We start from the raw sequence: 25642 nt of genomic DNA on the forward strand, positions 1-25642 counted from the left end.
ACACAACTGTGCCCACATTGAGTTGAGACAGTCAGTAAATGGAAAACGAACCTCATATTCAGTTCCTACTCACAATAAAAGTACAATCCACCCATACGTGTGCTTATATTCTTCACTTTTACAAACAGCTTGCCAACTGTACTGCACCTCCCCCTCATCCATCTCCTCCTCTCTCTCCACCTGTAAAGGGGAAATCCCTTGCATGTGTTCACCGGTCCCTTCACCTCCCAGGAGCCCCATTCTGCCTCCCTCATCAAACATTCATCCTCTCTCTTTGTCTCTCAGAGATCATTACTGCCAGGCCTACGATTGGTCTGAACACGGTGATGGATGTATGGTGCTTTTGTTTCAGAGGGCTGCATGAGGTTTTTTATTGTATCTTTGCATTATTCATCATCACACCACCACACTGTTAAAAGAAACTGGCTTAAAGCAACATCATTTTTGGAAGGAAATCATTAGAAGTGCTGTTCTCGGGCTCTTGTGAGGGATTTTAAGTGACATTATCTTGAATGTGACGAGATGAGGTCTAGCATTTAGTTTTTCTCTGTTTTTAAACAGCAACTTTTATATAATTAAAAAACAATATTGCAAAGCAGTCAGAAATGTTTTTAAGTAGCTGCTTCTATTTTTCTTAATTTTGTTCTTGCCTCCGCTTTGCAATATCAAAGTTTTATTGCATTCACACTGAATTGTGATATTTTTGAGGTTTATAACACGACCATGCAAGATTACACAATGGTATTTTCATTTTTATTTCAGAGGGTCACTGTGTTTCCTTCTCTGTTTTTTTTCCTCTGACATTTTATCATTTTTACGCCACTATTCACTTACTCAAATAAATTTGGGAATTTGTACTTCAATATTTCTGTTGACTTGATTGAGAGACTCTCATAAGCAAAAAAGCACTTATTTATATTCTTTAAAGCCCCTGAAAACTTAGTTTCAAGTCCAAAGTATTTCTCTATAACAATATATAATTATTATTAGTATCAGTCAATTTGATTAACAGTGGCCTGGCAACATATATAAATGACCCCACAACTGCCATTACATTTTGATTCAAATATTGCAAAATCCTGACTGATGCATGGAAGTGACATCACAGCCCCGCCCACTTCAAATCAGCAAGAAGAGCAAAAACAAATACAGAAATCAAGAGAAATAACCAAAACTGTTCCAACTGTCCAATCATGTGTTCACATAAGACCTCATTGCTCATGAAGCTTATTGAGAAAACAGATTTTTGCTGGTCATCACAGCAGAGGTTTAATTAGAGGTTGGAGCTGCTGATAAACATGCAAAGTTGATCCTACAGTAACAAGTTTCCTCTTTTATAATAAAGAGTTCTATAAATCATAATGCTGATTCAAAGGGGGGATATTTTACATTATTTATCTATGATGTGTCTTTTTTTTTTCTTCCCATTAACAACCGATGCTAGTTATTCAAAGATTTACATTTTCTCCAACACATGATCCGTTTTACATTTCCCAAAATAACATAATCATGAGACCAAACAGTGACTTAAACTTCTTCTTATCTGGGAAATGCAGAGCAAAACCCCCACAGCAATGAACACAGAATGTGGATAAAAATGAGGAGCTTGAGGTTTAATATTTTAATGCTCCCAACCTGGGGATCGAGACAAAAAGGGGTCAAGAAATGAAACATTTGGGATACAGGATGATTGCCAAGATTGGAATAAAACATTCTTATACCCTATTCATAAGTTATGTTATTTTAAGTTTGTTTTTTTCATTCATTTCTATATTATTTGCTTCTTTCTTGTGAAATATGGGTCCCAAAAAATCTTAAAATGAAACAATACAAGTGGGGAAAATCACTGATTGAGCTGCTAACAACTTGTATGGTTAATCCACAGCTGTGAAACATGTCCTGTAATCTTTATTAACTCTTTTTGAGCTGCGTATATGAGTCCCTTTATCATGACTGATTAATTATTTATTTATTTCAGTAACAACTGCAAGTAGAAGGAAGCTCATTATTACTCCCAATTGAACTTATTGATGTGGCTGACCGGATACTCACCTTGGAACTTCTCACACATGCACAAACAAGCAAGAGTGAGTCACTTCCATTCAGTGCAGCAGTTAATTTAAATCTGAGAGTCATGCACACCTCATTAATTAATTGTTCGCTTCTCTACACCTTCACTTGAGTAAGTCCATGCTTAAATCTTTCTACATGAGTAGAAATATATCGAAGGTACGGCAACTTTTCTCAGTTTGATGTGTTATTTAACCAGGATTTTATCAAGATTGCATCGTCAGTGAATGGGAGGCTTACTTTGAGCTGAAATTCAATTTATAGTCATTCTAACAGAACCAGAAAATGTAATTACCTCCCTAAAACATGCACATTTGAAAACATTTGCACTCATTCTGTCTGAAACTGCATCTCAAATTAGGGCCAGGGCTGTTTTCAGTTATTTCAGGGTCACTTAACCTTCGCCTTGCACAGAAGATGCTCACAATTAAATCTGGTGCAGATGTATTATCGACTCACAGAATACAAATCAGCATTTAAATACCCACATTTACAATAGTACGGAGGGACATTAAATATTTCATTTAACAAATGTTATGGGCATCAGGTGTACAGTATAGACCAGGCTTTATATACTGGCAGACATCCAAGCGGTGTACAGTACTTCACCTGCATGTGTGAGTGAGTGCATGTGTGTGTCTAAGTGAGTCCGTGACCATAGGGAGAAGCTGATGATCCATCATCATCCAGGAGTTTAATCACCAATAGCTGGGAGCTGATACAACGTGAGTGTATTGTAAGAGGTCTGAGTGACGATGAGACAACAAGGCAGATGTCTCTTAACATAAAGCCATGATGCAGCAACCAGGCTGCACAAAGTTTAGTTATGCTCTGTTAGATGTTCAAATGTGTTAAAACATCCACACATTAGTACTAATGTTAACATATGAGTAATGCACAGCCTGTGTGTAGATTACTGTTATCAGCAGCAGCTATTTAAAGAAACAGTTGTAATAATGGAGGCAGCTGGACTAGAGAGAGATCAGGAACTTGGGTTTGCAACTGAATATATCTGAGAAAGAGGCTTTACTGCATGGTTTCTCTTACAGATTAGGAGGTCTTATTGCATTGTTTGTTCCAAAACTCTGGCTCTGGCTGTCCGGCACACCCAAGGTAATTAGAGTTCAACATCCTCCAGTCCCCTCAGCATCAAGTCAAAAGTAACAGGTGAAACAGACTGCATGCATAGCACCGTGCTGTGCAGGCACCACAGGGCAGACAGCCTCACCGCTCCCCACCCCCCTGTTCCTTTTTTGTTTCGGGATTCAGATGATGGCAGTGGAGCATGGTCTTCTTCAGTCAGCCAGGAGCTGAATAATTTACAGTAATCAACATCTTCAGCTGTGAGTGCTGAGCTCGCCATCATTCCAGATTCTTTGAGGAGGATTTATGAATATGCCTTATTCTTTTATGTAAGAAATTCAGTGTCTGACACAACAATGATCAGTTGAACAGTTTATGATAAAATGTAGCTTCTATTTAAGTCTGTGTGTTTACTGAACTGATTACTCTGCATTCTGAGTGTTGTCTTTTATATGCTGAACATGCAGCATAGATGCCCCTGGGACTGAAAGAAGCATCCACAGTACATTTTGCTCCCATTAATGACTTTGTCCACTATTAACCATGCTGACTCTAAATATTTGTGCCTTGGGGCATTCATTCATATTCTTCATGTGTTTAAAAATGTATTTTAAACTCCTGATTATATGATAATGGGAGAAATACACAGAGTCCATCACAGTAGATCCCAGCATACAGTGTCCCCATGTTCTCATGTTCATTTACAACAATATGATGTTAATCTGCACTGATGTCTTTGTAGCTATTCAGATTATTAAAATGTTCATTTTAATTCAAGAGGAAAAGCACAATAATGATAGACAACTATGCATTTTCTGAGCATTTTGGGGTATGATAAGGTAGGAAACTCCTACCGAAAATAGAAACCAAACGAAAAAAATGAACCGTCTTTGTTGAGATCATCCTCTTCCCTCCAACACCCTGTGGCACACTAACTAATTCTCAAGTTTTTGACTTTTTAATCGACCTCCTCGACAATGTTTCGCACTTTTTATCAGACAAAGTGCTTCCTCCAAATGAGCTAGATGAGGAGATATGGCGGTTGTTGTGTGCTGCAGCGCCTGTTTAGTAGTTTCTCAGCAGCCGTGCACATGTGGAAGGTTGTGCAGCAAGTAGACATGTAGCCAGCGGTAAATAAAAAGGATGCAAAAAGGTGCCCATCATTGACAATATAATACAAATATAACACTATAACCAGAAAATTACGCACTTATAAATTTCTCCACTACTTTAAAATAGGTATGTTCTATTTTAAACGTCACAAATATGACAACAATCATTAGGATATAAGCAATTAAGATGTTTTTTTTAAAGGGAGCAATTCACCAACAAATTCACACCTGAGTGAATTGACATTAGTTTAGCGTCCATGCAAAACAGATCGTAGAAGTTCACAAAAAAATGCACCTTCAGGCATTCAACGCACAAAAGACATTTAAAAAAAATCACACGTACACAGCATCTCTTACCTGTGCAGGGTTCCTCAGTTTCCAGCGCTGCCGTGAGATGAATGGACTGTGTTAACCCAACGCATATCCTTTTGCACCAGTGTGAGTTTTTAAGCCTAAAAACCAGCGTCGCTGTGAACTACAGTGGAGCTGGATGAATGAATGAAGGAGATGAGCGTCGCTGCCTGAAGTTTGAGCCGCGTGCAGCTGAGCGGCGCGCCAGGAGCTGTCCGTGGTGCTGAAAAAAGCCCCCAAACACACACACCGAGCCGCTGGACTCCTGCTGTCAGCCGTGCAAAAGTCAACAGCCCTAAACACACAGAGGATACTACAAAACTGACGCCCACTTCATTATCCACATGAAAAAAAAAAGATGTTTCACTCTTTTGAGCATCAAATGTGGAAGAGAAACATAATAAAAGACCAATCTAGAAAAAAAGGGGGTTTATGAGTCTCCTATAGGACTAGATGATCTGCTTTAGCGTGCAAGAAATCTGATAAGACACTAACTTTAAATTCTACCTGTTACTCGAGTAGTTCTACCTAAAAAATCTTAACTAAGTGGCAAAAATATTTTTGAGAAATATCAGCTGACAAACGCGCTTGCTGCAGATAAGCGCACCAACGTGGAAGAGCCTGAACTCTCAGAAGGTTTGGACACTTGAACCGTAAACAAAGGCGCAGTTACTCAACGCAAGAACAGTCCTGGAGATAGTCTGCCTCATCGCAACTGTGTGTCAAATGAGCTTTATGTAATTTACAGCCTTTATAGAAACGACTAAATGATTTCTTTCAGCTGCTTTGAAAGCTGTTGGGTTGCATGTGAATAGCAATGAGGAGAAGCTTTGAGAGTCGCCCCCTATTTGTTCAAGCGGTCAGGAGGGGGGTATATTAAAATAACGATTCTTTGGAGACTCCTTATCGTCAGTGGTCTAAATTTTATCTGAGATCCGCAAACAAGTTGTGACACGGCGCGCGCGAGAGTGTGAGGTCAGTCCCAGATGGCACTGATGCGCGCAGGGGACATGCGCTTTGAGAGGAGATGTGTTGCGACCCTCTCCTCTCTCCTGCCAAAAGCAGCTTCAGACACGCAACGGTCGGCATCTAAATTTGTATGTGGAGACATCGCCCTCTCTTCCTCCACGTGCAATGTAATGAGATTAATAATTAATATCACGGGAAGGCAATAATCTCCGCGCCCTCAAAGCTGCATGACACCCCAGTGGGTTTCACAATTAATTAAATCAGTTGTTGACCCAGTGTGTCATCGCAGTTTCTTCCAGACTGATTTTCATTTTTGCCTTTGGACAAAGGTTGGTGTGCCAGGATTTAAAAGTGCAAGTGCAACAGACATGTGGTGAGGGCATCTGTCCCTGCAGACTGATCACACCTCTGTAGACAGAAGCTACCAATCTCATTGTCTAATCAGAAAACAAAACGTTGCCCACAAACTGCCAGGAGAAATATTTTAAAGCTTGATGGCTGTCATTTCTCCCATGAATGAACAACTAGGGAGATACAATATGCTGGTAAATGTTCTGGTGAATTGTTTTTAGATGGACAACATAGGATATGATGTTATTTTCTATATTGCATTTATATTGCATTGTATTATATTGTAACATGCAAAAGCAGAACAATGTACAGATGGAAGACAAATGTGTCTCCACCACAAGCTGCAAGAAGAGGTTCAATGCTACTTGTAATAGATTTTCCAAACTTTTCTGAAACTACTGGAGGGATGGAGAGGATTTTTTCAAAAGATATTCCATCATTTGATGTTTTGATGATGGTGGCGGAGAGCATGCTGTCTAACATGTTGGTACAAAGTCTCCTATAGGTGTTCAACTGGGTTGACTGATTCGGTCATAGTTTATGATGGACACAGTTTGCATACAAACTTTTCAGTGATGGCCTGTATAGAAGCATTGGCTAACATTATGTTTCTCCACTCATTTATTCAGGTTTTTCCTTTAATTTGTCATCTGTCAGGTCTTCATTCAAGCCAAACGCTGCACCAAAAGAAGAAATCTGCGGTATCAGCAGTTTGTAGAATTTGGTGTCAGGTGTGTTACCATGCCTACTATGGTGTTAAATTGGGAAGAAAACATTTATATGTATAGGTCATGATGCTCATTAAGAACCACTGGTTAAAGAACACACATGTCCTTCAAATATCAATAGTCTGCTGGAACCCATTCTTCCTCCTCTCTGTACACAGAGCTGATTAAAGATATTGCGACACAAATGCCATACCGCTCAATCAAACGCTGACCAGATCAATGCAGCTCTTGCCGAGGTGACAGAACTTGAATAGAATAACATTTTGTGATAATATTCTTACAAGTGTTTATGCTTCCCATTTGTATTATTCTGTGCACATTGACTAAACATTTTCAGCATGCCAGGGGTAATTTTCTACCCCAAGAGCACCCATGCTTAACAAAGCTGTGTTTAATTTGCTCAACTCGCATTGAAAAAATACATTTTGCCATTATTGGCTCTTCCCCAAATGTTTTCTTCTTTCTTTTATCCAGTTTTTTTTAATTACTTGTCTATATGTTTCGAAAAGAAGCGGTGGCACTGGCAATCATTACAATGTGAAATCATGAAAGCTGGTATTAAGAAAGAGCTTAATAAGTTACTAGGTGCTTACAGCCTCATCAATAACATCTGGACAACAATGTGTCCCACTGCCACCCACACTGTGTTACGTCTCTCAGTTTCTGATGGGAAACAGACAATAAAAAAAAAGATGAAAACAGTCCTCAGAGTAGAGCAGTAATAATGTGTCACTGTGTGATAAAACTTCAAATTGAGGTTGTTGTCAACAGACATCCTTATAGGATAATGAATATTTCATATTCTTAGTGCAACAACTGATTCCTGTCAACTGAACTTTTCATTTTAAAAACTTTATTACAGATGGAAAGACAACCATGGCAATGTGCTGTACATTATTTCCAAATCTCTCACAGCACAAACGATTTCAACCTACAAACATGTCACGACTAGTCTCTGGAAGTGAGTGAACTCTGGCTACAACATGATAAACACAACAATAGAAAGAGAACATTGTGTTAAAAACTAAAGCAATTATCTGAGCAAAGATTTACAATAAAATGTTCTGTACAGTGTCCAAGGGGGGGAAAGTTAACATCTTTGAATTGCATCATAAATCCTAGTCATGGTGACTGGGAGGCTAGGGTGATGTTACTTCACTAAGTCTTCAATGGCGTTGATACAGTTTTTTTTCTCTGCTTGGATTTCAGAATTCCCCTTGTTTAATAGATATCCTTCATATTGGGAAAATTAATAAGACAACAACTTAGGTCCATCAAAATTTCTATAGCATTAGCTTCTGCACATTTTCACCCGATTATTACTCTATATCAAGACATCAAAGTCAGGAAATGTACACAAACACAGTGAAAGTGAGGTACAATATCAACTGTCACACATGGGCCAAAATATCCTGTATCCAGGGTTGCTGGTGTCACTGTCTCTTATTTGATGTTAATCTTAAACAGATGTGTAATCTGAACAGGAATGGTGGTGAGTCAAACAAGATTACAGTTTGAAATGAAATAGGGCATTAAACAAATCTTGACTCTCATTTGCGGCACACCATGTGCAGAGAAAATTAGGTTTACTGAAAAAGACTTTACCCTATAGGCTCTTCGGTTGTTCTATCCTGATGTAGTTTAAATATAGGATCAGGATTTATTTTTCAAAAGTGAGATTACAGTATAACAAAAAGTACAGGCTTTAAAAAGAGAACTAGAAGGCGCAGAAATATGGCATGTTGGTCATGGCATGAACATCTTAACATCCACCAACAAGATTACATGACAGATAACCAGCAACAGCAATAAAGAGAGACTCTCTAGTATGCCAGTGTTACATGGCTACATCCCTTATCTCCTCAGCATCCTCCCTACTCCTCTCCACCCCCCGAGGGCTCCTTCTTCTCAGCCACCAGTTCAACAGCTTCTCTCGCTCCATCTTCACCCTCAGGGACCTCCTCCTCTTCTCCATCTTCCTTCTCCTCCCTCTCTCCTCCCTCCGCCTGCTCCTGCTCCTCCTGATCCATGTCAAGCTCTTCAAAGGACGAGCCGCTGCCCATAGACTCATTCGAGCCTCTGTCGCTGTGGTCCCTGTGCTTAATGTCTTCGTTTGCATCCATTACGTCCCTCAGAGGAAGGGAAGAGGCCAGGGAGGCGGCTGTGGAAGCAGCCAGGGATGTCTCTCTGCTGTCCCAGGGCACGCCGCCGCTCACTGAGCTCACATCACTGTGGGAGTCTGCACCTGCAGCAACACGGGAAGAAGACACAAATGAAAAAGGCTGTGTGAGTGAGGTTTGTACAACACCAGTCTAACAAATTAAAATGATTACAGACGAGGAAAACTCAATTAGAGTGAACCAAAGGTGTCTGTATGCTGATTTGTTAAGAGTTAATGTGTTAAAGTTCTTATGTAGTTAGATCTCTGGAGAATATATTATCACTGGTATTGTTGTGAAGCTATCATGTGTGATGCAAATTCTAGTTCATTAGAAGATTCGGCCTTTAATCCACAATGACAACAAGGATATGATGTACTATGACTGCTTTGATCCGGATATAAACTTTCTCAACTTAAGAAGAACCCCAGGTCTGTGAAATTATAACAGTGAAGAGGAGATTAATAAATTCTTCAGTAGTTTACCAGATCAAGGCCAAAGAAATATTTTTTCAACTCTCCACCTAGACATACTCCGTTAACCAAAAAATTATGACCATCCAACCCGATATCTGTCTACTTTAAATCAGACATTTTCAGTGCTTGCTCTATCAGAAAAATAGCTCAATGATAGTATATATCTTTCAACTCAGTACTTCAATATAATGCTGTGCATTCCTGTAGAAAAAACAAAAAGGGTGGAAGAGTTTCAATCTTTGTCGACAGCAATGTTCAGTTTATTGAGAGGAAAGAGCTCGCCATTAGTTTAGATAAAATTGAGGTTGAATCACTTTTCATAGAAATTCCAAGTTCTGGTACTTTTAGTGGGAAAAGTGTTATAATTGGTTGCATTTATCGCCCACCCGATACTGATGTTGGTATCTTTAATGATGTTCTGTCTTCTACTGTGGAATTGATGAGTAACAAGCAAAAGGCATGCATTCTTCTTGGAGACTCGAGTCTAATTTATCAACTGCGTTCCTGAATATTTTTATGCATCTTACCTTTACCTTCTCATCTACAAACAGACTATTGTAAGATGACAAATACATCTGCAACTCTGATTGACAATATATTTACAAATGATTTTGAGTGTATAATCAACTCTCGATTATTGTTAATTGACATTTCTGATCATTTTCCCATATTTCAATTTTTTTTTAATCAAAACTAGTCCACAAGAAAAACCTGATGTGAGCATGAAACGTCATAAGTTCACTCTGAGAAATGAGGACTCGTCTTGATGGAGGAGGTTTCATGGGAGGAGCTGCTCAATCATCATGATGCTGAATTGGCTTATCTCACATTCATGAATATATTTACTTCTATTTTTGACAAATGCTTTCCACTTATTCAAATTAACAAAAAATGTAAGTCTGAAAACTCTAAGCCGTGGATCACTCCAGTTCTACAAAGATCTTCTATTATATAAAAAAAATGTATTGTAAGCCCTGCTCAATTTAATAGTGAATTTTATTTAAAATATATATAAGTATATAAGAATCATTTCACAAAATGACTGCAAACTACAAAAGAAAAAAAAAATTAAAAACATTTCTACAATGCCGTAATGATATAAAAAACACAGGAACCTCATCAATGAAATGTTGAACAAGAAAAAGGCCTCCATACCTATTCCATCTCAATTATCCCATGGTGTAAGAAATTTCACTAATCCTGGTTTCAAATGGTTTCAATAATTTTTCTTTTTTTGTAAATATTGTTTCTTCCTTGACAAAAACTATTTAAAATACAGATTAATCCCTCTGTGAATATCAAGGAGCAGTATCCTTGCATAAGTATGTTTGACCCTCGACCTCTGAAGAAGTAAAGTACATTATACTGGAAATGAGAGACTCCTCTGCAGGCCATGATGAAAGAAGATCTAGTCTTGTAAAGAGAGTAGTTTTCACTATTGTTGAGCCACTCACCAATGTTTGAACTTTATCCCTAAAAACAGCTGTTGTACCAAGTGACCTTGAAGTAGCTTAAGTCATACATACAGCTGTTCAAATCAGGCAATTACAGCATATTTACTATCATCCAATATTGGCTTTACCCCGTTTTTCTAAAGTTCTTGAGAAACTAGTATATTCAAGAATTAAACATGAGCTAAAGCCCCCCTAAATAGGCCTAGCAATGCCCCTGATGATCACTCAGAACAACTTTGTATTGATTTGCAGTGACCCTTCCCTCTAAGGGAACAAATGGACCCAAACCATGCCAGCAAAATGCTTCCCACAGCATAACAGAGCTACCAGATCCCCTCACTGTAGGGGTTAAGCATTCAGACCTGTACCAGTTTTTTCTTTAATTTGTCACCCGTCTGTATTTCTATTAAATATAAGATTATTAAACATAAACACATTAAATATTAAATGGTTTCAGATGAACAAACTCTCTCTTAACATAAAAAAAATCAATTTTATGATATTTTGTAACAAAAATAAAAAGTATATAAAAGAAAAAGCCAAAACAAAAAAATCAATATTCAGCCAAAATATTCATAGACAACATTGAAATAACTCACATTAAATTCCTAGGAGTCATAGTACACAAAAGATGACATGGAAACACCATATTGAACTTGTCCGTAAAAAGACTATGAAGAGTTTGTTCATTGATTAATCATTCCTGTATTTTATTTTTTATGACAGCTTCATTTATCCTTATATTATGTATTGTAATACAGTTTGTCCCACTTATCTCAATAAGATTTTCCTAATCCAAAAAATTTTGAGAATGATTAGCTTTGCAAAAAGATGCAACTCATCTGCTCCTCTCCTCAGAAAATACAAACTTCTTTTCCAGACTTGTGTATTCATGTATAAATATGTACACTTAACTCATGACTTGCCTGGCGCTTTCCAGAATTTTTTTAAGTCTTCCTCAGACATTCACTCATATTCCATAAGACCCTCGTAGGACTTTCATCTCCCGTATTGTTGGACTTCCCTTAATTAATATACATTGAAATACAGAGGACCATCTCTTTGGAACAATATACTTCCATCACCATACATTCAACATCTACATAATTATTATTCAAAAAACATCTGAAAAGGACTCTAATTAGCAAAGATTTATAACGCTTCATGGATTTCATTGTAATGCATCACAACTTGCAAACATAAACTTCTATATAAATTGTACATTTCTTTCAATTTTGTATTACTGCTTAGACTTGAAACTTTGATGTTTATGCAATCATTGTTTTTATCTTCATTTTTTTCTTTTTCTTTAAGTATGATTATTGATATTTAAATAGTGCAGGTATCTACATAAGTCAGTTTTGGCTTCCAACCTCTCCTGCACAATGTTCAAAGTGTTTTAAATAATGTAGTGCCCAATTTTGACTGCATTTCTCTTGGAGGAATTGTAAACAATAGACAGAGCAATAGTTTTTATTTCACCTGATAATAGTTACTACTGTACCCAACTAAATGTCACCATGCAAATAAATTTTGATGTGAACGTAAATAAGATCTGGGTAAGACTAGTATTCTGACCTTAAACAACAACCTCTTTGGGTAATTTTTCGTTGTGATAGGTAGCTGTGCTGTATGGAAGATTAAAAATGCCTAAATAAAAACAGATCAAACAAAGTAATAAAGTGTTGGCAGCTGTTATATGTATTTCTGTTTTACAGTATGTGTGGATTTACTGTGTCATAATTAAAGGAAAAGCATATGTTAAAAGGACGTTGATTAGCTTTTTGTTTTGTTTTTGATAACTGAATGAATTGTTTTTCATTGTGACATGAATTTTCCATGCCACATTTAAATCAAATCACAAAACAAAGTGAAGAGGTGTGTTCCATTTCAGTGTTGTTCAGCAGAGGGCAGCACAGACCTGTCAATACTAAATACAAAGCACTGTTATTAGTTAGTATTAGTTTTTTTGCGAAGTTGCAAACTAGCTTTTTCTTTTTTGAGATGGTGACACACAGTCCATATCAAAATGAAAAACAATCAACTGTCCAATCGCAGCTTGGGGCCATGACCATGGGTAGAGATTAGTGTCACTGATGGCAGCCATGACAAGCAACGTTTCACATTAAAACAGTTCCCTGTGAGCTAGCTGCACATTTCATTACATTTGTGATTGACTGTCAGCAGTTTTAAGAATTTTCAATCTCAAGTGTAACTAACTGTACAGTCAATAGTAGTTTCCCCTTGGACCAGCTAGCCCACAGGAAACTGTTTTAATTTTCATGGCTAATATTAGCTCATGTCAGAGATGATAAGCTCCACCCTTGGTTCCGCCTCAAAAGCCATGATTGGACAGTTGATGTTTTTCATTTTGGTACGAACAGTACGTATTCATCTCAAAAAAGAAAAAGCTCACCTGCACCTGCACATGGAAATTAATAACGGTGTTGTGTTGTGATTTAATTTTAATGCAACATGGAAAATTATATCACAATGAAAAAGCAAAGACAAAAAGCTAAATAAATGTTCTTTCACATATATTTTTTATTAAATTACGGCACAGTAAATGTATATATAAAAGGGCAGTGCATGTTACAATGTGTATTGTTTTCACTTATTTCTTTGTTTGATTTGTTTTTATTTAGGAATTTTAAATCTTCCATATATTTCCCCATTTCTCATCTTTGTGCTAAGATAAGCAGATGCTGTAGCTTCATATAGTATTTAGCATACAGACACAGAGTGGTATTGACCTTTTCATCTAACTCTTATGTATGGATGTATGTGTATGCATTTACATTCTCAGAAATCCTTTGATCACAGAGGAAAATAATGATCAGTCTCTGGTCACTTAAAATTCATCAGGTCTGTCTCAGACATTTCAACAAATTGAATAATACCAATTCCACTTCCTTCAGATGAAACCTGCTTATTAAAGCTCATCAGCAGTCCATGTGTCAGCTGAGCTCAGAGAAACTAGATTATTAGTGTTTAAGACAGAGAAGGTCTTTTATATACAGCCACAGACCAGTTACTTCCATGTTGGAAACATAATTCACATTTAATTTTCCTGTACTGTGGTACTTCAGAGCAAATTGTAGCTTTGCAAGGAGCGTATGTTCGTGCTGCTGCTGTCTGCAACACATATTACATATCTGAAATCATCATGAAGAACGTCCATTAGCTTAATTGATGGAGATTTCCTCACCCACGTGATCTGCTTGCTAATGCTTTCAGACTAAATCTGATTCTAATTGGCCTTTGATCTATGATTCTCTGTGACCGAATAGCCATTCATTATCTCTAACTAATGTTATTCTTACAGTAGGTGTTTGTGTGTTAGCTATAGTGTGCTTGAATCCAGCACCAATGTGTTTTAATGCACACAGTTGTGATCAGAAACACAGTAATTGCAGGAAAAGCAAACAATATGAAAATCTTACTGGGAGGTTGAGTGAAATTCTGTCCAATGATGAAAGTGCTGCATGCCACGTGAGTCAAAGATATAAACTAACTAAACTAAAATAAGAGAGACAAATGAAAAGATATGACGCATTTGTTACTTAGCGTACCTAAAATAACAAATGGAAACAGGCATCAGGACTGATGTAAGAAGCACACCTCCCTACACAACAAATATTACTCAGTCACTGAGCTTTCTACAGTTGGTCTTCCAGAAGAGACTTCAAAGGTGAAAGAAAAGAATGTGTGAGCTAAATTCAGAAAAAAAGCCCTCATGTGAAATTAGGATTATATATTCATAACCTTTTGTTTTTCAACAATACCTGTTGAAGCTGTGATCAAGATGAAAGAATCATCTTCTGCCAAAATTTGCTCTCCAAAGAGCAAACAATTTTCTGCCGCAGACTTTAATTATGGGTAAAGTCTTTCTAAATGAAAATTTTATTATGGTATTTTTGCAGTATTTTTCTCTGCACTCCTATTTTTGTACAATACATATTTCAGTATGATCTTAATATATCTTTTTTGTTTCTGCAAAGTAAAAATGAATGGATTCGATATAAAATGTGTTTCACAAATAAAATCTGACTTGACTATCCCACAGGATACTAAAACACTATTGTCCAAGCCATTTTCCTGCTGCTTTCACACTCCACATAAATCTCATCCACACATCAAAGTGTGTTTGTCCTAAATGTGTCATCAGGGACCAAAATACAATAAACAGGGAGTCTCCGAGCTCTGAGCTGAGGTCAGTCTTCCCTTTGCATTCATTAGAATCTCAACATCACTCAGCAATCTAATTATCACATCCGAGCAGATCTGATCCTGTCTGCAGTGCACAAAATCATATATGGGAAGTCCATTTATGTTATTCATAATATCTATTTATGGGCTGAAAAACATCCTGTTGATTAGGTAGCAGGTCCAAACAAAACTACTGGGAACAGTCGTCAGTGGAACAGGCTCGGTGTGAATGTGATCTGATACAGCGGTATTGCTTTAGGATCAATATAGATTGGGTTTATGGCAGCGATTTATATTTCATTTGCATGTTTCAGTAAAAAGGACTTCTCCAGAGAGACTAGTTTTACAATATCAGGAATTTTATGGGAAATAATGGGTCTATTTAGGGTAATTGGGTGGACAGCCCCCAAGGAAGAGCCTCAACACGGTGGACAACTTTCACCTCCTCTACTACTGCAAGCAAACCCTGAAATTGGTACCCTGGTTGAAGCCAGCTGTGCCTCTGAAAGTCTTTTAGATAACAATTTGCCTAAATTAGTTGCTAAATTGGGCCCATTGGGATTATTAGCAGAGAATCAAGGTCTTGTTCTTCAAACTGTTTGAAAGAGAGAAGAGGATTTTTAAGGAGGTAATTACACACAGACAGGGCTGAGGCATGCTGAGAGTTAGAAGAATCAGAGTCTGAGTGAATGGCGAGGAAAAGCGTAACAGGAAACGTATAAACTCAGGTTAAAAAGTGATACAGTGGATGGATCGTCTTGTTTACAAATGAGGGCTGGGAGGAAGGAGCAGTTTAGGACACTCGTCATAAAAAATGCATATGTATTGTTGTGTTTAATGACTGACTCCTAATTTGGGAAGCTCGGGTGGAACACATATTTGTTGCTCCAATGTGCAAGATGTCAAAGTAAACACTGTAATATAAAATACAAGGAAAGAATATAATAAAATAAGCTTTAATTCTGCAATAGCCTTGATCTACTGTACAGTTGGTATGTTTAGATATCTATGAGTTCATGTTCATCTAACAATGTCTCGACCTTTTAGTTTAGTTGGATGCTCTGAACCACATTTAACACTCAACAACAACACCCACTTCTGATGGTAATACCTCCTACAATCATCAAACTTTTATTGTGTGTTATTGCCTAATTATGTTAGTTTTATGGTGATTAGAATCAAATAAACAAATAAAAGCACTGATACAATTACTAATTTACAATTTTTGCACAGTATATACCATAGCTGGGTCCAATAAGTCTCTGTGATGAAGTGAATATTCATCATTAATATAAATGGTATAAAATGAAGCACACTGGCCTGTTTTACACTGATGTTGGTTTGTGTCCTCAAAAGATTAACAAGCTTCTCACTGCACAAACAGTGGTTGTGATCACCAGATTATCATAAAAGTGTTTTCACTTTGTTGGAGTGCTTACTGCTCTCAGTTTGCTGTGATGGTGGAAGCCGGACAAATGTTTGGGCACAGTAAGAGTTACAGTCAAGGTGGTCTAAAACATGGACAGTGGAGTTGAAGCATGAAAAGTCGAACGCAATCTCCCAGGTGCAGCCAGAGTAGGATTTCCACAGCTGACTTGTCAGACAAAGCTCAGCTTTACTGATTGATCGGTCTCTCATTAAGACAGCTTAGCTGTGTCTGGGATCGAGAACATAAACACACACACACCCTTAATTTCTGACAATGGCAGTCAGTGCCCCTGACCACCGGCACTGGAAAAAAGAGCTGGAGTTGGTCCCCAGGTACTACGCTATGGCTGCCCACAGCTCCTAGTGTATAGGATGGGTCAAATGCAGAAGACAAATTTCTTTTCAGTGTATGTGAGTGCTTAGAAATCTTAATACATTCATTCAGACTCACACCTGCCTTTTTCTTGTGCAGAATGTCTTTTTTAGCTGAAAAAGATCTGATTTAAAGACATCTATTGAAACTTTTCCGAGCACCAACCAAGATTACTTTAATGTTCCAATTTTCACAAGTGGGAACTGCAAAAGCACAATACAAAGCTGAAGTGCCACTTCACTTCACAATAAAAATTCTGCTCCTCTTTTTTTAATGTGTGTTTGTATAGGGACAAGTATGTAACATGAACTCATGCCACATATCACAGCATTTATAGCCTAAGCTAGTTTGCAATGTCCGTCCCTTGCAGATGGGCTTTTTTAGAATACATAAAACTCATCAGTAAAATATATATGAAACTGCACTCAACAATACATATATATACGTTTGAGCACAAATCACAAAACTCAACAATACATATGCACACATTACAACACGAAACTCAACAACAAAGTCCATACAACGCAGCACAAAAATACAAACAAATCATAAAAAAACATACCATAAAAGTTTCATAAAACAACAAGCACCAGATCACTCATGACTACATGATTGATCACTCTTTAAAAGCTGTTTCAGTTTGTGTTTAAATGTTCCCAGTCATGATCCATTTTGAGTTCTGTGGGTAAAAAGTTCCACATGTTGATCCCCTGAACAGAAAAAGCCATCTGTCCAAGTGAGGATTAATGAAAGGGCACCTTATAATTCCCAGTGGAAGCACCTCGTGGTACTGAGCCTGAAGCCCTGAGAGGTACCACCATGTCACTGAGCACCCGAGGAGCCTGGTTATTTAGGCATTTATAGAAGAGTTTAAGGTTAGCAAATATACAGAAATGATCAAATGATCAATGATCAAGAAATGATGTTGAATTTCTTAAGAACATGGCAGTGATGTGATCCAAAATTTTAATTGCTCAATTATAAATCATCAAACACGCTTGATTGTTGTAGATGCTGCTTGTGACCAAGAGGTGACACAATAACTTAAGAACTTAACTTAAGAAGAACTAAAGATCATGGAATGCACAAAACTATTTGCAGCATGATATGGTAAACAATCTCTAATGAGTCTAAATGTATGTAAGTTTGCTTTTGCAACCTTGCTCACCATGTTAACATGCTTCTCAAAATTTAGGTGGGAATCTAAAATAAGGCAGAGATATTTTACTTCTGAAACCTGTTCAATACATCGTCCATTAATCTTTAGTTTTAACTCATGAACTTCTGATGAGGACTGAGCCCTGGAAGAAAACTGCCACAGTTTTCTTATTAATGAAACTCCATTTATGTTTCTACCAACACCAAACACACAACAGCTTCTTCTCAGCTCTCATATGAACAATAAAGAGGTTCTGGGTGTTAAGTGTTTCAGAAGGAGCATACAAGACCGTCAGATACCTTTGAACAGCTCTTACAACATATGTGAAGTAGCCAATCGACTGCAACATGAAGGCCTAAAGTATGTTTAACTAACTACCTTCATTTTGGTGAGCTAATACAGTGCAAAAAAATAACTTTTAGTCAGTGCGGTAAACATGAATGTGACTTTTACCATTAGCTTTTTAATACTGCAGTAAATGTCTTAAAGGAATAGTACAATATTTTGGTAGATTAGCTTATTTTATTGACACTGTAAAGTTGCCAGGCAACCAGTGGAGACTCCAGGAAGGCTATATACCACAATGTGTTGTTTTTACATTTCTATTTCTGAGCTTTAGAGGTGGTGGTAGGTGTATTTTTTAACTTTGGAAACAGTCAGGCTATCTGTTTCCTTTGCTTCAAGTCTTTATGCTAAGCTACGCTAATTGTCTGCTCTAGCTCCATACTTAACGCAGAGCTATAAAGGTTATGAAGACTGAGGGCAGACTGGATGCTACAGTGACTCACAATCGCCTCTTGAGGTACAAAGTGGTATTACAAGACAGGGCAGGCTGGGGCTATTCTTACATATAGCACCTTTAACATTCTGAATCTCTCAAAGCAGTTACTGTTGACACTGTTTTCCCACATAATCAAGCCTATAAACATGTAGTCTCTGTAATATAGTGCTGATCAACTCATCTGAACAATATCCATCATGTTTGCTTGTACAGCAGCTTCACTTTGCTTAATTCTTTGTGGCAATGCACAAAATTGAGTCGACAAAAAGTTTTTTGTATATTTAATTGACCATTTATAGTTTTATATTTCAAACTATGTCAGATGGTAAGGAGTCAATTTGAAAACAGATTTGTGAGGGGAAAATGATAGCATGATTAATAAACAAAAGAGAAAACAGCAAAATTGGAGACGTGTGTGCATGTGTGCTGAGGAAAGAAGACACAAATACAAAATGACTCGTGATTATAAAACATGCAAGATCAACTTAATTTTGTCTGAATTACCTTACTAAATGTTTTCTAGAACTGTAGGTCTTCCTTATTAACTTTCTCATTTGTTAGAAAGGCAAAGTAAATCAAAACTTTGTCTCTGTCTGGTGATGCTGACAGTTGTGCTGTCAGAAGAACAGTCTTTAATCGTCTCAGGTAATGCCTCTCTACTTCAATGGCAACTCCAATCTAAACATGCTGAAACCCGTAAGATCACATAGGACCCTCTCCCTGATACATCTTCTACCTTTAATATGTGTTTACAAAGGTATCACATGATCTAAGCTTATGGCAGACAGCACCTGATGTAAATCAGCCAACTACCACCCACTCTGTCCCATCAACCCGACATCATTTTCTTTTTCTAGTGATTTGTACAATGACAAAGTCGATACTGCCATGGACCTACAGGTTCAGCAAGTTTGAAAGAGTAATAGCAGCTGAGAGGACATTGCGCTTGAAGACACACACTTGGAGTGACAGAACAATTACAGAGTCTCATATATCACACGTCCTCCGTGATCAAGGGCAGGAGGAGTATCAGTGCAGTGTTGGACAAAATAAGTTGCCACATTTTTCCCTTCTTTCTCCTGACACATGCTATAGTCTCATCAGAGCAGAAACCTGAATGTTTCTATCAGCACGCTTCATTAGAGTGCAATTAGAAGACAAAACAGAATACCAAAGAATTCAACTGTCATGTGATGATTCTGCTTTTTAAACTTATTGTGAGTTACCTTGACCAGGAGAGCTTTTTGTCTGACACTGTCAATGAATTCCTGACAGGGAACAGTACAAACGACGTTTGGATAGGAATGAGTAAAAAATTACCTGTAATGTCGGTCCCTCTGTCCTCATCAGAGTCCTCTTCTTTCACATCTGTTTTGACCTCATCCTTCATCTCTGGAACAAAGAAGTCCGTCTGGCGAGACAGTGGAACCATATAGTTGATGACATCTGGACTATAGATCTCAATAGTTGGGAATGCACACAGCTTCCTCTCCTGTTAACATGAGAGAGAAAGTGGAAAGTTAGATGTACAGCATAACCTAAGGTATCACCAAAGAGTTGCTCTGTACGGCGGTGCACATAAAAAACCAGGGAACCCTCATGCACAACATAACTTCAAAAACTTTGAAAAATGCCCTCTTATTACATCATGCTGGGAGTGGAAGGAGAAAGAGACAAGTATACCTCTAAGCTATGAGCAAGAACAAAACAGCCTGAACATTTACGTAGAAATTCATGGCGGGTCTTGCTATTCTGCTTGATCCACTGCTGTATTTTCACACACTCAGGATTACAGACTTCTGTGGATTCATCTCCATGATCAATCACAAACAGGCTGTTTTTACAGAAGACTTTTTCACTTGTTATAGTAGAAAGAGCACACATTACTAATAACATTAACAATGGCTCCAGACCCTGAAACTGAAGCAGCTACATGGAATTCAGCCATCACTCATTTTATTATTTACACCTGTGCTTTTCCTACTGTGACACGTCTGCCCTATAAAAGGCCTGTAGTCTTTTTCATTTAAAAAATGGCCACCACCACCACCATCTATATCCTGCTTGTAGGCCCACATGTTTCAGGGGAATCTGGCAAACGTAAGAAGACTAAACAGATTCACTCCGAATAAGACCCCAGCGTTTCCAGCATGGGAAATCTATCATATGTCAAACTGTATTGACACATTCAGTGAACTTTTTACATTTATTTGTAATTTACCTTATTTAATTGATTGGTACAGCTTCAAAACCATTCTGTTTAGATCCCTGCTCTCCACAGCTCTCACATCCAACTAAAAATTAGGACCAAAGAACCATGACACATCTATTGCTGTGCAGCAACAGATCTTTGACCAAATGCTGCTAAAACGTGGAATGAAAATATGGACAGCGTCAATAATTATGATGCACTTAGACAGGCAAAATATCTCAAGACAAGCAGAAAATATCAGATAAAGATCTGATCTGTAGCTTCAAAATGTCTTCACTTTGCTGACATAACACTATGCCTTTGACACATTAATATAAATATATATGCCCTCCCATGTGAGTCCATTAAACTTGCATTACCATCCACATCAATGTGTCTACATTTGCACTCTCCAGTGGTGTGTAGAAAGTGGAGGGTTTATAAATATTATACCATATTTTCTCTAAAGAGGACATTAGCCTTGCATAATTTCACTTTATGCTTTTATATAGTTCTCAAGGAACTGTAGAGAAATGCGTTCTCTGATGGGCCATCAGAGTACAGCTAGAGGAGGCCCGGGTGAGCCGCACACGCAGGTCTCAGCTATGATCGGTCGCAAAGTGACAGATGAATGTTTTAGTATGAGACACTGTGCTGGAATACTTGGCCAAAATGGCTTGACAACAGATTAAACTTAAACACTGCCAAGTCCATAAAAATCAAAATGATTAACAGTTTACACAACTCTTCCTCAATATCTTTACTACTCAAACATTTACAACCACATTGCCTTCAGCTTGTTTCCAACTTCTTGATTAACTTTTTTATTTGTTGATTAGTTCTGTGACTTCATAAAAACCTAAAAAGGGAAGAAAAAATCACATATAAAACATTCAAGACAATATTAAACCCACTTAAAAGAATAAAAACTACAAACTTGATAAATGGTTGAGCAGGTTGATGTCCCTTTTTTTAATGATATTGCTTCTAAGGATCAAAAATGATTCCAAACTCTTCAACACATCATATGGATCACTCATTACCCTTTTTCTGTCACAATTTTAACCATGATAGCACGCCTCTAGTGATCACAATGTCCATCTTTCGGTCAACCACTAAAATCTTTAAAATATCCCAACAACTATTGGACAGATGTCCATAAAAGTTGGTTCAGACATTCATGTCTGTGCTAGGATGAGTTGAACCACTTTGGTGATCCCTTAATTTTTCATCTAGTGCCATCAACAGTTCAAAATATACATTTTCCCACTACTTTGATTAATGACAAAATGCCTGTAAACTTATGCCATTTCCATCATTCACAGCTGCACTTTGTGTTTAGTGCTGATTAGCACATGTTAGCATGCTAACACACAAAACTGAAGTGGTGGAAACGGCAAACATTATAACTGCTAAACATCAGCATGTGGTAAGTGCAGCCTCAAAGACACACAAGCTTAGCTCTGGACTTCAAGCCTTGTTAAGATCTCAACAAATATTTAATGTGGACACAGCTTGACATCAACATATCCCTCTTTCAACCAAAGTTATTCTTATTCTACAAACTTTGTTATTGAGAATAACAAATGTAATACCATCTCCACTATAAGAAAGGCTTCAAGTTAAATTCTTCTTTTTATCCTCTCATGGCTCTATTGCCAACCTTTTAAGGAGTCCCCACTGCTCTTTAACAGATACTCTACTTTCTCTATTCCTATTTGCTAAGTGAAAAGCCTGAAGGTTTCATTTCTATGAAGTTGCAACTGCATAAATCTCTTTTTTATATTGAATAGTACTTTTGTGTTACACTTTTCTTTGTCTGGGCTCTCTCTCCTGCCCCACGTGGACATGTAAACAAATAGATCACATCCTTTATACCGAACAATATAACTCCTTTTATTTGAATTTTTATGTTCACACTGGTCTGCCCCTCGCTGTGTGAACGTTCTCAGTAAGTCGTAAATCTCTACTCTCTAAATTTAAGTGAATGTGCCGACTTGCAATGTTGCCATGGTTGTGCAACAAAAAAGCCTATTTTGGGCTATTCGGAGAGGGCAAGAAGCATGTTGGATGCTCTTACAGCAGTCACCTGACTCATTTTCCTCTGGGTCAGGGTGATCTGAGCTGATTGATTGGTTTTAATCTAATCTTCTGCAGAATAAGACTGTAGGAGCTGGTATGAATCACCTGGCTGCTACACACATGGGCTCCAGCCCCGGGGCTGCGTATGCAAATGAGCACCCATCTCCTTGAACCTTCTTCGATAATGAGCAGGGAAATTGAGACAAAGACAGTTCACTATACTGTCGGCATGAGTGCACACACACACATGTCTCCAAGGGATACTGTCACAGATAAGAGAAAGAAAACAATGTGAGGAAGATGCGTACCAATATATAGGTGCATTACTGACAATAACATTTACCTTGTTGAAGCAGTAACTTGTTATATGACATCAGGTGATTTTACTGATTAACACACCATTAGACAGAGAGGAGGAACTCTTCATGAAATGGCCTCCTATTATCTTTGCTAGAAATGAAAACCTGCAAATTCTCAGCACTCCATGAAAATATAAAACCTTGCCAACTGTATGTGTGGATTTTTTGCCTTCAGCACAGGGAATGAGAAAGAAAGGATATTTCTATACAAACGCAAAATATGTTGTCAAAGATTGCTGACATCACTGTGGCTTTTGGAGTTAAGCAGTAAATCATTTTGGATCACTGGATTATGTATAATTCTCATACATAATGTATGAGTAAATTACTCTTAGAGTGTTACACTCACTTCACCTTCACAGTGTTTAAAAAAGATATCTATCAAGCATTAGACTTGATGACAGATGTCAAGTCTAATGTCTTAATCAGCAGGTAACTGGTAATTTTACATGTAGTGGAGTTAAAAATACTTTTCTACCTAAAAATTGTGCTTCACGTAAATTAACTGTTGAATTCCTCCACTGGGCATATCTATTCTATTACCTAATTTCATCTTTTTCTCACTATTATCAAATTTTTTTATTATCAGAGATATTTTAGCTGAATCCCATACAACGTGCACACGCAGTCCAACTGTGATTTGTGGCAAGAGCTGTTAAGGTATTTTGAAAAATCAAGTGGAGTTTTAAAAACTGTCATTCACACCTTCCAACCCAACTTTCTCCAAACTGAGGCGTTAATTAAATGTGTCCCTCCCCGCAGGTGTTTTCCAATGTTTAATCTGTGATTAAAATATTCATTTCAGTTCCCAGCTTTCTGTTGATATCCAGAGTGTCACCCTTTGATGTATTTCAAAGAATTCAGTGACTCCACGTGTGAATATTAGCTTCTTTCTTATCACTCCCTTGATGGTTGACATAAGGAATTGCTCAAAACTAGATGCTAATTTATACATCCTTGACCTACCTGCATTTCAGGTTTGTAAACAGTGTCACTGTTGCAAGAATGAAAAGAAACCTGTGCATCTAAATTGCTGTACGACCTGTTCAAATCATCTTAAAACTTTAATTAAGAACTTTGCCTTCTTTCTGTGTCAGCCGATCATTTCAGCTGACATAATCCACAGCTGTCGGCTATAAATGAGAAGTCTGCTTTTGTTTACTTCTGTGCAAAATCGAAGACCCATTAAAAGAAAAAAAAAAAAAACATACTTTCTGGTGCTGTGAGACACTAGAAAGACTGACAGCCACAGCAACAGAAACTTAGCGAACTGTCAATTCATAAGAAATGATCTAAAGTTTTTTATTACTGGTCATATGCTGCTCTAAATTTCCATAAAATAGGCCTTAAACTTTGCTCGTTCCATATCTAATACAAATGAGTCTGAACTCTATTATTTTCCTTAACCACTTAATAATTGTTGTTATCTCCCACTAACATCTATTATTAACCAATGATAAGCAGTTCAAAGCAGGTCTCATCTCTGGACATACATTTCCACTCTCACTAGGGAAATGAATAAAGAAATAGGAGACAGATTAACTGTCCTGTCATAATCAAAACCTGCTCCTGGCGTGAATGTTTTAATTATACGACAAGCAAGATGTTCTATTTTCTCCCAGTGCCCTTTTCTGGTCCCAGCCTCCATGTCTGCAGCCTGATTGGGTGCAATCTATTTCCCTATAGCCTATCATGGGAGTCAACATGCATCCACTTAACCTGCGTCTGTGTCTGGGAGCTGCTGGGATTGAAATGTGTTCTCCTGCCGGATACAGAGGCAGATGAGAATGAACCATCTAAAAACAGGTCAGTCGTTCCTCCCTGTCGCCTCGGAGCAGACTCAACATTTATGATCATCACAGTCACACTTACACTCTCAAGACTGATCCATCATCCTGGGCAAAGAACCAGAAAGTGAGCAACCAATTGATGACAGCACCACTAAAAACTAATGCATTCTACAGACCATTACCTTTTCCTAACCTTCATAATGGTTTGACAAAATGGCTCACTTTCAGTCCTCCGTGTTATGTAACCTCACTCTTAATAATTAATTTACTTGCAGCACTTATGTGCTTTGTCTATTAATCACGCAACATTTGAATTTATTTTGTGAATGAGAATAAGTGATGCATTACTATACAACTTTCCTTGTTCGCCTTCATTTTGAAGAGAATATTCCCAAACCTAATGTGTTTGTAACAGTTTTCAAGTATTCAGAATATACAAAAGGTGCAAACTATTTCTGAAATTATGTGCAATTCTTGTGTCATTTCAACCAAACACTACTCCAGCTGGTTTCACGAC

At 37.6% G+C, this 25642-nt stretch overlaps 2 protein-coding genes across 2 annotated transcripts in view; both read right to left on the reverse strand.

Moving 5' to 3' along the window:
• Positions 1–4937, reverse strand: part of grm2a (glutamate receptor, metabotropic 2a) — a 34653-nt gene extending 29716 nt beyond the window's left edge. Inside the window, exon 1 of the mRNA XM_044348720.1 lies at positions 4623–4937. The gene's annotated coding sequence lies outside the window, so the exon portion shown is untranslated. The remainder of the gene's footprint in view (positions 1–4622) is intronic.
• Positions 4938–7500: 2563 nt separating this feature from the next.
• Positions 7501–25642, reverse strand: part of tex264a (testis expressed 264, ER-phagy receptor a) — a 79724-nt gene continuing 61582 nt past the window's right edge. The window contains exons 3-4 of the mRNA XM_044348003.1: positions 20024–20195; positions 7501–8909 (exon numbers count right to left, since the gene is read on the reverse strand). Coding sequence (XP_044203938.1) covers positions 8539–8909; positions 20024–20195 — 543 coding nt within the window. The 3' untranslated portion in view covers positions 7501–8538. The remainder of the gene's footprint in view (positions 8910–20023; positions 20196–25642) is intronic.

Source organism: Thunnus albacares, chromosome 4, assembly GCF_914725855.1.
Source record: "Thunnus albacares chromosome 4, fThuAlb1.1, whole genome shotgun sequence".
NCBI lineage: Eukaryota > Metazoa > Chordata > Actinopteri > Scombriformes > Scombridae > Thunnus > Thunnus albacares.